This window comes from Sarcophilus harrisii, chromosome 5 (genome assembly GCF_902635505.1).
Source record: "Sarcophilus harrisii chromosome 5, mSarHar1.11, whole genome shotgun sequence".
Taxonomy (NCBI): Eukaryota; Metazoa; Chordata; class Mammalia; order Dasyuromorphia; family Dasyuridae; genus Sarcophilus; species Sarcophilus harrisii.
The window spans coordinates 163,447,545-163,462,449 of NC_045430.1; the positions used below are offsets into that span (position 1 = coordinate 163,447,545).

At 32.7% G+C, this 14,905-nt stretch overlaps 1 protein-coding gene across 1 annotated transcript in view; it reads right to left on the bottom strand.

Annotated features, from left to right (window-relative positions):
- The window catches only part of ASZ1 (ankyrin repeat, SAM and basic leucine zipper domain containing 1), a 98,231-nt gene that overhangs the window by 7,226 nt on the left and 76,100 nt on the right, over positions 1-14,905 (bottom strand). The window contains exons 10-11 of the mRNA XM_031938867.1: positions 1,269-1,374; positions 49-162 (exon numbers count right to left, since the gene is read on the bottom strand). Coding sequence (XP_031794727.1) covers positions 49-162; positions 1,269-1,374 — 220 coding nt within the window. The remainder of the gene's footprint in view (positions 1-48; positions 163-1,268; positions 1,375-14,905) is intronic.

Consider the following 14,905-nt stretch of genomic DNA (forward strand, 5'->3'; position numbering starts at 1 on the left):
TTGTATTCAGAATAATTTAAATGGCCATTTTATAATGCAAATACATACCTTTTGAATTAAATCTTTTAGTTTACAGACTTCTTCACCCAGATCTTCAACATTACAAACCAAATTTTCACAAACTGATGTAAACCTTTGGGAGGATCCCCATTCTAATACTATCTGTTAAAATGGCCAAAATGTACATTTTAGACAATGGAAAACAATTGCTGTCAACAACACATATTCCTTAAAATAAAATAAACAATACATATTATGTGATTGAGAATAGGAACTAAACCTGTGATCAATATTAACCAGTATCTTCTTTGCAACTTAGTCTCAGAGAGTTGTCTTAAGAAATGAGTTACATTCTTCAAAAACAGTGCTACTTGATTTAGATTAAAATAAAATTGGGAAATGTTTTACAAAATATAAACACAATAAAACACAAATGTTGATTCAGGGTTTTCTAAGTTAGTATGTAGGGATCCAATGTATTTGACTGTCTAGATAGAAGTTTGGTGACTAGTCCAGGGTCACAGAGATAATTATTTTGTTCATAAAGAATAGCAACAATGAAACTCAATCAATAGAACAATAAAATAATTTTTAAATAAAGAAAACAGCCTTTAGAATTTACCAAGTTCATATCGCTTATGGAAATCACTTATACAAGGAACATCTATATATATATGTGTAAATGCACATTTTTATCAAATCATCCTATGAAAACAAACAAAAAAAACAACAAAAAATCCCTGTAAGCTTCTCAAGAATCATATATAATCTTGATATTTTAAATTGCAAACAAAAACTGATGAAACTAATTAGCAGACAAACTTTGAAGTTTCCATTGTTACAGGTCATTGAATGGTTTCCTATTCTAAAATTCTTATTGTTTCTAAATTATAGGGTTTTTTCTCTCCAAAATTTCTAATGAAACAATTTGCATCTAATTGTAATCATTATACTTTGTTTCAACTTGAACTTGAAGTTGGTTTTAAACAATTAAATTCTCAATCAGAAAAAAATTATGTTTACTCACTGTTTAAAATTCAGTCTAGGTAATTATCTTTTTTTAAAAGTTGGAACATAAGGATATTTTGGGTTGGTTAGTAGGAACAGAAGAGAACATTTTAATTTTAGCACATTGTTTTGCATTTATCTCATATAATTATGGGGATTTATAAAATTTTACCAAATCAATGTTTTTTTTTTTAAATTTGTAATTGTTATTTTAAATACTGTTGACAATTTATTATCATTTAATGACTTTTACTGATTACCTTATGAGAATTCACTGGTAACTGGTTAATTATGTTCTGTACGGCTGTAGTTAAATGACCACATTGTTTGTTTAATTTTAGCAGAAAATTGAGGAACTCATCACCACTAAACAGAGGAAAAAACAGAGAACAAAATAAAAATTACTTAAAAAACTAAGTTTTTTTTGTCAATTTGACAATTTAATTCATTACATTACAAATACCATCATGTACAAATCACTCTCTTGGACCCTATGGGAATAACAAATTATAAGACAAGATCCCTTCCTGCATGGAGCCTGTGATATAATAGGGGACTACTGATTTACGTACATATAACCATAACACAAATTAGTACATATGTTATTAAAGGTACCTTATGCCAAGAGGGCTCCATGAAAAAAAGGAGACATTTCATTGGGGCTTTCGAGAATAGGCTGAATTTGAATAGTTGGAGGTGGAAGGAGAGATTACAATCTAGGCATAGGGACAATAAGCAAAAATATAAAAAACTATAAAATGGGAAAGGGAAATTCATGAATCCAGTTTTATTGGTACCTAGAATATACAGGTGATATGAGATAAATCTACCACATATAGGGGCTTGAATGTCAGCAAGATCTTTGCATTTTATATGGAAGACAAGAAGAATCATTCAACAACTTTGAGCAAAGGTATGACATAACACTTATGGAACGAAGAGTAATCTAGCAGTGAAATGAGCAGGTTGTAATGAGAGCTTGTACTAGTATAAGAGAGAGAAGACAGAAAATAGATAAGAATAATAATGATGAAATAGAATTGAGAATAGTCAGTTACTTATATAGTCTTACTGAGAGAAAAGGAAGACTGAAAAGATAAGACCAAGAATTTAGACGTAGGAAGCTGGGTGAAGGTAATGACGATTCCAGAAATATGTAAATCAGAAAGTGAAAAAGATTTTAGGAGAAAGATAAAAAAGGAAGTTAATGAAAGGCTAGATATGAAATTATAAAGAGTCTTTAAGATGGAGCTGTCATGCAGACAGTTGGAAAAAAAGTGACCTGCATTTTGGAAGATCAAGGCCAGATACAGAGTTATAGGATTATTATGTGCAGAGTTTAAAGCCATGAAGCCTTGAAAGTGCCTAAGGTTAAGGGAAAAAGTAAAAAGAGGGAAAAATAACCTTGGAGATTCTCATTTTAAGAGGGTAAAAACCAACATAGCAATCAGTAAAGGAAAATTAAGAGATTAATATCTAGATACAGGGGTCCTCAAACTATGGATCACAGGCCAGATGTGGCAGCTGAGGACAATTATCCCCCTCACCAAGGGCTATGAAGTTTCTTTATTTAAAGGCCCACAAAACAATGTTTTTGTTTTTACTATAGTCTGGCCCTCCAACAGTCTGAGGAACAGTGAAGTGGCCCTCTATTTAAAAAGTTTGAGGACCTCTGATCTAGAATGTTAAGAAAAGAGATTATACAGAAAGAAGAGGTGTGGTCAGTAGTAACAAATATTATAGAGAAAGCAATGAAGATGAGAGTTGATGATGAGCCCTTGCACTTGCTAAAAGCATAGTGAGTTCTGAAAGTAGTTTGAATAGAACAGTGAGAATGAAAGAGAGGTTATAGGGACTAAGGTAATAAAATCATCAGTTGTAAACTGCTTCTTATAAATCTGGCCATGCATGAGAAGTGAAAGCTAGGTAGGAACCTAGATAGGGCAGAAAGATCAAGGAGAGATTTTAGAGGATTGGGAATATCTGTTAGTACTGTATATTATATCAGAATAAGCCACTCCTGAAAAAATGACTGAACATGAATGAGAGAGAATGAACAGGTGATTGGCTGATAGCTACGGTAAGGTTATATAGGAAGTGGGGGTGGGAAAAAGAGAACAAAAAGAGAATATCCTTAATAAGGAGAAGAACTACCTTTCCCCTCAGATCAGAGTAAAGGAAAATTAGTTAATGAAATTTTAAGGAACAAAATAGGAAACCTGAGAAAACTCCTGTTCGAAGATTCAATCTTCTTAGTTTAGTAGTAAATTGGGTCATTTGTTTGCTTTGGGGGGTGAAAGTCCAGAAAGACTGGGACACTTGAGAAAAGGGAGAATATGGAATAGATTGTATGAAGGATGAGCTGGAGAATCTATAGTAGAGAAGGATTGTATACATAAAATTAAAGTGGCTTTGAACAGCAAATAAGGATTAGCTAAAGTCCTGTGGAGCACAAATTTAAGAGTAGGTTAAAGTGATTGCAAAACATTTGGGGACATGAGATAATGTAAATGCTTTGTTAACTTCATTGCCTCTTTGATAAGAATGGCTCTGAGTTGTTTTTATTTTACATTTATTCTTTTGTATTTATTCCAAAGGAAGATGATGATAAAGTAATTTTTTTTTTTACAGCTGAACAAACATAAGCTCACTGATCACATTCTTGGTACACTGCTAAGAAGCAGAAAGAACGAGAAGTGTATGTATCTATTCTGTTCCATAACTGGAGCCCTGTGCCTCAAGATCTCTATATTTTGAAAGTTTTTTTTTTTTTTATTCTTTGCAGTGTGGAACATTTGTTATAATGACATTTATATAAAATTTTTGAAGTTTCTATGAAGAAACGAAAAAGCAATATGCCAAACATGGTCCTAGGGACATGAATAGAAGATCAAGACAGTTCCTGCTCTTGGAGCTCACAGATTACCTGGGGGAGATGACACTAATTGGTGGCATGGCGGAGGTCAAACTACAAGGCCCAGAGATTTAGAAAGTGTCACAGTACCACATGAGACCCTGTGCTCCTTAGGGCACAACAGCAGTGCAAAGGACAAGATTCACTACCTCTCCATTTCATAGGCAGAATTATACTTGATGAGTTACAAGCAAATCCTGAAGACCAAGGTGTCTGTTTTAACAGTTGTTGACACAATGCTGGCTGAATGAATGCAGAATTCAGCCACAGAGGGTGTTCCATTTTTGAATCTTTTCATTTCAGAAATTCCATTCAGAGATAAACCACTTTCTTACATTTAACAAATCTAATGGCATGTACCCATTATTGTTCTTTGTTACTGCTCAACAGTGTCTTGCCTGCTTTCTCTGAATGTTTCTTCAGCATTACAATGTCTGTTCATGTATTCTTGCTCTTAAGAACCTATCAATTGTCTTCCTATATTCAGCCATAGCCTTCAATATTTTATAATGCTTATGTCTCTTTCCTGGAAGAGACAAAGCTATATGAAGTTTTATCAGCTTCATTTATTTGTTAAATTTTTAATTGCCAAGATTCAAACTCAAAGCCTTCAGTTTCTTTCTCTCCTTGGTGTATGTTAAGAATTTTAAACTTATTAAGGCCAAATCACATTCTGTTATCATTACAGACAGATTTCATAAAATGACAGACCTATCTGCTTACTCCAGTATAGCCGTTTAATTTTCTGCCATGAAGGTACATAAGATGCTTTTGTTCAATTCTTTTTTGATTTGGAAGTCACTGAGTTTTATTTAGGAGAGAGAGGGGATAATGGATTTAAGGCTAGGGAGAACTACAATAGGCTCAAACTATCTAAATCTCTACAAAAAGGTCAAGTTTTTCCATGAACTGCTCTTGATATTACTGTAGAGATAACTGAATTTTAAAGAGAACAGTTTTTCATGTGGACATAAATTACTACATTCTCATCATACTTAAGTCTATTTTCCATATTTGCAGTATATTAATAAATCAACAGAGACCAGAACTGGTAAGATTTTGTAACAATCAAAAAAGCAACGTAATATGTATTACAAAAATAAAATATACACACATGTATATATGTGTGTCTCTGTGAATGAATTTGTGGAGAAGTTAAGATTTTTAAAAACTGACATAACTTTCCCATCATTTATAACATTAATATTGAATAAGTTTTCTCTTTTTCATTTGATTCAACTTACATTTCTATTTTATCAGATTTTTTTTATTGTGTTAGCACATGTTAGGCATACTACTGTTAGGTAATACGCCATCATTGGCCCATACTTGAAGTCTTAAAGCCTGACTATGGAAGGATAAAATATTGAAAGCAGTCAAGCATCTTCATATTGATATTTCCCACTTATTTCCACAAAAAAGATGTAAAGAATGCGGAACTAAATGGAAAAACTCAAAAGATGTTCCCAAAAGAGGTGAACTGCTAAAGGCAATCATCTCACTTTGCAAGGCAAGCAAATTATCAACAAAACAATGGTAGCTTACATGGCAACATCTTGTAGAAAATGAAGAATTAAGAGGAATTCTATCGTTTAAACTTAATGCCTTAGTCACTTCAAAGTAAATGCTACTATGGAAAGTAAGGTTGAAAACTAATTTGGAAAAAAAGTTCCTTCAAGATAAAGAAATATCAGTATCAAAGGTGTGAGTACTCCAATACATTATGAAAATTTTATCTATCTACAAATCACAATTCATGAAATTTACTATGTCTTATTGCAAGAAACAAGCAGTTACTGATAAAGCAATCATTTCAGGATCAGGTGGGAACAGACACTAGATGAAGTTAAAATCACAGATTTATAGATTTAGAATTAGAAAGACCTTAGAAATCATCTGATCAAAAGAAAGGGGAAGGCTAATAGAAGGAAGAACAGAAGTAGAAAGGGAAATGTATAAAAAAGGGGGAGGGTCTGTAAAAGGGGAGGGCTTTTTGAGAGAAAAAGTGGTCAGAAGCAAAATACTAGGGAGGAGGGAAAGGGGGAAAGGAAAGAGAAAAGTATAACTTGGGGAAAACACAGGAAGTACAGAATTAGTAATTTTAACTGTGAAATTCCATTTAAAATAACTGTAGATAATATAAAATATTTGGGAGTCTACCTGGCAAGGCAAAGTCAGGAACTATACGTTCCTCTCCACACAAATAAAAGTCAGATCTAATTAATTGGAAAAAATATCAAGCACTCATGGATAGGCTGAACAAATATAACAAAAATGACAATACTACCTAAATTAATCTACTTATTCAGTGGCATACCAATTAAACTTCCAAGAAATTATTTTACAGATCTAAGAAAAATAATAACAAGTTCATCTGGAAGAACAAAAGGTCAAGAATTTCAAGGGAATTAATGAAAAAAAATTCAAATGAAAATGGCCTAGCTGTGCTAAACCTAAAACTATATTATAAAGCAGCATCCATCAAAAGTATTTGGTACTGGCTAAGAAACAGAGTAATTATCAGTGGAACAGGTTAGATTCACAAGACAAAATAGTCAATGTCTATATAACATCTATAATAGTATATTGTTTTACAAACCCAAAGATCCCAGCTTTTGGGATAAAAACTCACTATTTGACAAAAACTTCTGGGAAAATTGAAAATTAGTACGGAAGAAACTAAGCATCGATTCACACCTAACACTGTATACCAAGATAAGGTCAAAGTGGATTCATTTAGACATAAAGAGTGATATTATAAGCAAATTAGAAGAACAAAGGATAGTTTACTTCTCAGATCTATGGAAAATGAATGGATGCCCCTCAATTGGAGAATGGTTGGGTAAACTGTGGTATATGAATATTATAGAATATTATTGTTCTGTAAGAAATGACCAGCAGAAAAAAAAAAAAAAAAAAAAAAAGAAATGACCAGCAGGATGAATACAGAGAGACTTGGAAAGACTGTCATGAACTGATGCTGAGCAGAACCAGGAGATCATTATATACTTCAACAACAATACTGTACGAGTTTGTATTCTGATGGAAGTGAATATCTTCAACAAAGAGAAGATCTAATTTAGTTCCAACTGATCAATGATAGACAGAATCAGCTATACCCAGAGAAGGAACACTGGGAAATGAGTGTAAACTGTTTGCATTTTTGTTTTTCTTCCCAGATTATTTTTACCTTCCGAATCCAATTCTCCCTGTGCAACAAGAAAACTATTCAGTTCTGCACACATATATTGTATCTAGGATATACTATAACATATTTAACATGTATAAGACTGCCTGCCATCTAGGGGAAGGGGTAGGGAGAGGAAAGGGAAAAATCAGAACAGAATTGAGTGCAAGGGATAATGTCGTAAAAAATTACCCATACATATATACTGTAAATAAAAATTATAATAAAAAATGTGTTTCTTTAAACAACAACAACAAAAAAAAAGTTTTTGTACAAACAAAACCAATGTAGATAAAGTTAGAAGGGAAGAAATAAACTGGGAAAAAAATGTTTACATTCAAGGTTCTGATAAATGCCTCATTTCTAAAATATATAATTGACTCAGATTTATAGGAATCCAAACCATTCTCCAATTGATAAATGGTCAAAAGATATGAACAATTTGCAGATAAGAAATCAAAACCATTTCTAGTCACATGAAAAAAATGCTCTAAATCATTATCAATCACATAAATGCAAGTAACAAAAAACTGAAGTACCACGACATACCTCTCAGATTAGCTAAAATGACAGAAAAGATAATGATGAATGTTGGAGGCAATGTGGGAAAACTGAGACACATACTTTATTGGTTGTGAACTGATTCAACCATTCTGGAGTGATTTGGAACTATGCCCAAAGGGCTATCAAAATATGCACACTTTTTGATCCAACAGAGTTTCTACTGAGCTTGTATCCCAAAGAGATCATAAAGGAGGGAAAGGGACCCACATGTGCAAAAATGTTTGTGGCAGCCCTTTTTGTAGTGGCAAGAAACTGGAAAACTGAGCGGATGCCCATCAATTGGAAAATGACTAGATAAATTATGGTATATGAATGTTATGGAATATTATTGTTCTGTAAGAAAGGCCACTAAGATGATTTCAGAGAGGCCTGGAGAGAGACTTGTACAAACCAATGCTAAGTGAAATGAGCAGAACCAGGAAATCGTTATACATGGCAAGAGCAAGATTATATATGATCATCACTTCTGATGGATGTAGCTCTCTTCAACAATGAGATAATTCAGGCCAATTTCAATGGTGTTGTCATGAAGACAGCCATCTAAACCCAGAGAGAGGACTGTGGGAACTGAGTGCGGATCATAACATAGTCCTTTTGTTCTTTTTGTTATTTGCTAACATTTTGTTTTCTTTCTCATTTTTTCCTTTTTGATCTGATTTTTTTTGTGCAGAACAATAACTATAAATATGTATACATATATTTGATTTAATATATATTTTTAAATATGTTTAACATATATTGGATTACTTGCCATCTAGGGGAGGAGATGGGAGGAAAGGGGGAAAATTTTAAACACAAGGTTTTGCAAGGGTCAATGTTGAAAAATTATCCATGCATATGTTTTGAAAATAAAAAAAAAGCTTCAATTAAAAATATAAAGAAATCATCTGGTCAACCTCCCCACCCCCACCCTGACCCTAATTTTAGAAGTGTTCTAGGATACAGAAAAGTTATCTAACTTGTTCAAGGTCACAAAGCTAGAAAATGATAAAAACCAGGATACAAACATTATTCCTCTAACTCCCATTCAGCACACTTTTCATTACAAATATATTTATTAACATTAAATCAGAAGAAAGGATAAGGAATGAGAAGCAGTGTGAAATTAAGAGTAGCCAGAATCTTTTAAACAAGCTATTGAATATAAAAAATAGTTAAGAGCTCAAAGTAAAGGCAATATTTCCACCAATATTACTTAGATAAGTATGATCAATCGGCATATTTAGGAAGATAAAAACCTGGAAATCACCTTTACTAGCAAAAACTAAATTTCTTCACCAAAATTAACACGTTTAGATAAGTTCATTTAGAAAATGTTACAAGAGGATCAAAAAAGTATAGAAGAAATATTGCCTCACCAAGAGAAACCAGAGAACCAAAGAAACCCTACCAACAAGTAATTGTGAGCAAGATGAATTTACTTATCAAAGATCATCTTAAGACTCTGTGAGTCAGATCATCTTGAAAACATTTATATACAAAATTGGAAGGGTGATGACAAACACAGGTAAAATGAAAACAAAATGTGCCAGTACTTCTATGGCCTATTCTTATCAGTGACAATAAAGCAAGACCACATTTGGATTCTAAAACCTCTAAACTCAATATACTATGTGATGAAATGCCATTATGTTTATGAAGATAAAGTTGGGATGAACAGCTGGGCCTTCCAAACACATATGGAAGAAATCTGTGTTAGAAATGACATAGTATCAAAGGCCTTCAAAGATTGATCTTTTTTGAAAAATTTCAAAGAGAGAAAGGCCCCCCAAAGAATGGAAAGGATCACTGACAGTACTTAAGAAAATGTGACTGAGAAAAAAATAGCAACTACTGCTCCAAAGGATTTCCTCATGTAGGCAGCAAGAGTATCCTTGATAAAAATGTGAAATGGGAAACAGGCAAGCTTTGGCAGATTTTCTACAACAGACACATTTTAAAAGTCATACCATCAATGAAGAGGTAAAAAAATGTAAAATATTGCTACATCTATGATTAATTGATAGAAGAACCAATTGTATCCTTAAGGACTCAACTCAAATAAGGTGTCTTAGATGTGATTGCAGAAATAACTGTGCTGAGTATCAGCATTGAATGTGGCAAAAATAGAAACATCTATGCTTACTAATGGCATTTGCCAATGTCATGGTATAAAGATGTCCTGTGCTTTCTAACTAAAAGAGAGATTCCTTATCTCCAGTGATGTTCTCTAAATGATCCTATACAGAGATGTCCTTTTGCTCATTAGATTAAGCCTTAAAGAATGCAAAGTTTTCTTAATGAGTCAACTGAAAGAAAATTACCTAATCTACACTGGTTACTTACTTTTTCAGATAGAGGAGGATAACATTGCAAAGGAATAAAGTAAAAATGGAATGCCATATATAACTAAAAAAATATGAAAGGAATATGGAATGTGTCAAGAAAAGCAATACGTAGTAGTAAGCTTATAAGGTAAGTTGCAACGAGATGGTGAAGGGATTTAAATGACAGAAAAATTTCTATTTCATTATGGAAAAGAGAGGAAATGGATATTTTTAGAAAGGATATAGTTAGGCTTTTAATTTTAGAATATTAATTTGGCAATGATGCAAAAATATGGATGAAAGAAGGAAGAGACTTGAGGTAGGAGGTTATGATGATAATCTAGATAAGAGGTGATAAGGGACTACACTAGCAGCCTCATGAATACTGAGAAAAGAAATAGGAAAGCAGTTCTAGAGATTGATTTAACAAGAGTGACTGGAAAAGCCATAAGAAGTGAGACGCAGAGTAGAACATAATTCTGAATGACTAGGAAAGGATGGTGATTGTATTAAGAAATATAGGGGCATGTATGTATAATGCATTCTATTTTGAACATAATGAAGCTGAGATACTTTTCAGGGTATCCAATTCGAAATGTTCAAAAGTTAGATGATATGCAACTGGAACTTAGGAGATACTAGGCTTAGACATAAAGATGTAGGTTTCTGGTTGTGTGATCTTGGACAAGTCACTTAACCCCAATTGCCTCAGCAAAAAAAAAAAAAAAAAAAAAAAATCTAGATGTTATCTTTATAATGGTTATAGTTAAACAAATGGGAGTTGATGAGTTAATAACCAAGAGAGAGATTATAAAAATGAATATTCAGGACAGAGCTTTAGGTTCATCAAAACTTTAAGGCATGACATAGATGACAATATGAATAAGGGTAACCAGACAGGTAGAAAGGGAACCAATGCTTTGAAGAATCCAAGGATGTAAGAAAATAAAAGAAGGGGAGGGGGAATCAACAGTGGCAAATACTGCAGAGAAACTGAAGAGAAGGATTGAGAAAGGGTCATTAAACAATTACAGGATAATTAAAGACCTTGAAGTGAATGAACAGTTTCAGGTGAGTGATGGAATTGGAAGCCTGATTACAAGAGGATAAAAAAAATGAGTAAGAAGACAGGAAGTAAAAGATGTGGGGGGGAAAAAAAGGAAGGAGAGTCAAAACAACAGCTTGAAGAATGATAATGAAGTCAGTGGTAACAGTTCAATGAAGTTTTTTCTTTAAGGATAGAAAAGATTTGTACAAATATTTTGGTACCAGGGAAAGGAGCCCAGAGATGGGCAGGGATCAAAGAATAAAGAGAGAAATGAGAAGATTGCAGGAATAATGTGTCAGTTAGAATGTTAGGAAGGGATGAGAATAGAAGTACAATTCTTAGGGAGAAGAGCTGAGAAAAGAGGGGAAAAAAGGATTATAAATAATAATAAAGGGATTTTCAGAACACAAAAGGAGAGGGGAGCTAACTCAATGACAATTGGATTCTTTTTTTTTTTTTCCAAGTAAAATCTGATATGCAATCATCTGTTGAAGAGCAAAGAATCTAGAGGAAAGAACGATTTGCAGTAGCTGTAGTGAATGGAATGCATTCATAAGGAAAAGTAAAAAGACTGCCTTGCTGCAATTAAAAGCCAGTAGAGAATTATAAATTTGCAATTGGCCCAATCAATTTGCAACTTTATCCTTCACAATTCAACAGCATACGAATAACAATAAAGGAAGAATGGTGAAGGTAAACCAGAGAGAGTTTCTCAAAGTATAGGTAGCTTTAGTCTAATGGGATAAGGGATTCAAAATGGTGAGAAGAGCATATAGTTTAACTGATGAACTACATGGTCAAGACTGAGAAGGAAAGTGAAGTGAAATGACCAGGGCAGCAGGACTATCACCAGCTCTCTTGTCCTAGACATCCTAGAGAGTTTAAGATGACATTAGCTTTTCTGGTTGCCACATTACACTGCTGACTTCAAGTTAACAAACATTTAGGGATACAAAGACAAAAGTAAAATAGCTGCTCCTTCTAGCATATTTAATGACTAAATTTAAAGTCTAAAAAGGATTTTAGTTTCCTTCTCACTTCATTTCCTAAACAAATATATAAATTTATTGGTTTTTACATAGGTACTATATATTTTTTTTTAACAATGCAATAGTCATTTGACAATTACAGAAACTACTCTTACAAGAGTTTAACATCTATAGAAGCAGCAGAAAAATCGCCTCCATAAGGTAGCTATCACATAAAGTTGAAAAATATCAGGTATATATGATCTTGTTAAAAATGCCAAAACAGAATGCTTGGAAATTTACAATCTATTTCAGAATTCTAAAATAATTCAGAATAGTAAATACATTGTATAATGATGCTGTGTACACCATGAGAAATTTTCTCACTGAAACACTATGATATTGAATAAAACTATAAATTTAACTAGAAGAAAATCAGAGTAAAATAATTAGCATCATTATTCAATCATTCAATCAAGCATAATCACTAGTTTACAATCAGTTTGGGTTTTTTCTTTCTGTTAGTTTTTACATGACAATGATTTTTTCTAAAAATTACTTTTAACAAGAAGTAAAATCTTCTCCATAACAGCATGTAAACATAACCTGTGATTTAATAACAAGGTCAAATTCTTAGAATATATATGTCTGTAAGTTTTATTTTTTAAAAAATTCAACACTTCCAATAATTAAATCATTTGGGGGTTCTTCATACATTACTTTTCTCACAGAATTTATTTTATAGAAGAGGTTCCACAATTGATTAGAAGGATATATGTTTTAAAAACTGTAAGTTTATTGTTTGACATTTGGCATATTTCTGTAAAATGAGGATATAGCAAAAATAAATTATAAACAAGAGACCCAGACTCAAAAATTCTTGCTTTGGAAGCATATTCATGCCTTGTTTCTCTTAAATAAAATATTAATAAATATTTCTTTAATCTTAAGTTCTTACAGACTTTCTTGAAAAACCTTTTCAGTCCTTAATCAAACTTCTGAGGGAATATTCTATACTAAATCATTTTTCCTCTTTCCAAAGATCCAAACCTTTAAATATTTAAGAAAGGTCTTCAAAGGTGGTAACTGGACCTTAACCTTACTGGGTCACTAGCTATTACTACCCCATAAACTAAAAAATACAGGTGAGAGAGAACACTTACCTCAGACCTAGGCAAAATATTAATCTTTGTGTTTCAGGTTACTTAACTGTAAAATGGGGATAACAGCACCTCATTATCTCTCCCAATCACTTCCTAAATTCCCTATTAACTTTTGAGGACACTACCATCCTTTCAAGCAACTTACAAATGCAATGTAGGTTTTTCTCAACCCCTTATTCAATCCATTGTCAAATCTGGTTGATTCTACCTTCAAAACATCTTTTTTTATATAGCTTTATTTTCAAAATACATGCATAGTTTTCAACATGTACCCTTGCAAAATCTTGTGCTTTATATTTTTTTGCTTTCCTTTCCCCTCCCCTAGACAGCAAATAATCCAACATATGCTAAACACATGCAATTCTTCTATACATGTTTCCACAATTATCATGTTGTACAAGAAAAATCAGATAAAAAATGAGAAAGAAAATGCAAGCTAACAACAATAAAAAAGTGAAAATACTAGGATGTGATCCACACTCAGTTCCCAGTCTTCTCTGGGTACAGATGGCTCTCTTCATCACAAGTCTATTGGAAGTGGTCTCAAATCACCTCATTGTGGAAAAAAGCTATTTCCATCAGAATTGATCACCATATAATCTTGTTTCTGTGTGCAATGATCTGCTCATTTCACTTAGCATCAGTTCCTGTAAGTCTCTCCAGGTCTCTCTGAAATCATCCTGCTCATCATTTCTTATAGAATAATATTCCATAACATTCATATATCAAAATGTATTCAGCCATTCTCCAACTCTTTATGTTAACCTGGTCTGAAAATAAATGACTGCATTATAGAAGGTGGGATTTTATTTGAGACTCAAAGGAAGCGAGGGAATTCAGGAGGGACAGATGAGGAGAGGCAACATTCTGGGAATGGGACAAAGCCACTGGAAAAAAAAAAGATAATTTAAGAATCATTCTTTTACTGGAAAATTATGACCAAAAAGGGACCTATGCATCATATTAAAGAAGTTATATATATATAAAAAAAAACCTGTCCAAATATCTGAAAACCAGAAGGCATAGCGAAAAAAATCTGTAAAGAAAACCCCAAATAAAAATTTCCAGGTAGAATAGTCAAAATATCAAGTAAAAAAAAAAATCTGCCATCAGACAAAGATTTTAAGTATAGAGGAGACACACAGGCTCCTACTACCATTATAAAGGGAAGAAGTGCCTGGAATATGCAATTCGGGAGGGAAAAATATATGCTCTTTGCTAACAAGCAAATATAATCTATTTTTTAAAAATAAGCATAATACTAGAAGTGAAATAACGGATTTTTAATGAAGTACAAGACTTCTCAGCCTGAAGAAAACTTCAAAGCTTATTAAAACTCTGAAATAAGAGAAATATAAAAACAATAAATGTAAATGAGCAGTCATTAGAGACTAATCAAATGTTTACAAAATAAACAGATGTTCCCAATAGAATATAGGAAGAAGACACATTTATCCTCTGAAAACACCATTATCATCATCATCATCATCATCATCAGGAGTCACAGAAGAAATTTACTAAGAAAGCAGGGTTTGGAAGTGATTTTTTTGTTTTTGTTTTGTTTTGATGACCTTGCAAGAAGAAAGGAAAGGGAAAAGAAAGGTAGGGAAAATTATCTCACATAATTGGAGTGTACAAATACTATACACAAAGGAAAGGGTGGAGGTTTTGTGAGCAACACTTGAACTTAATTTGAATTGGTAAAAACAAGGAATTCACTTCTAGGAGTTGATAACAGGAACACATT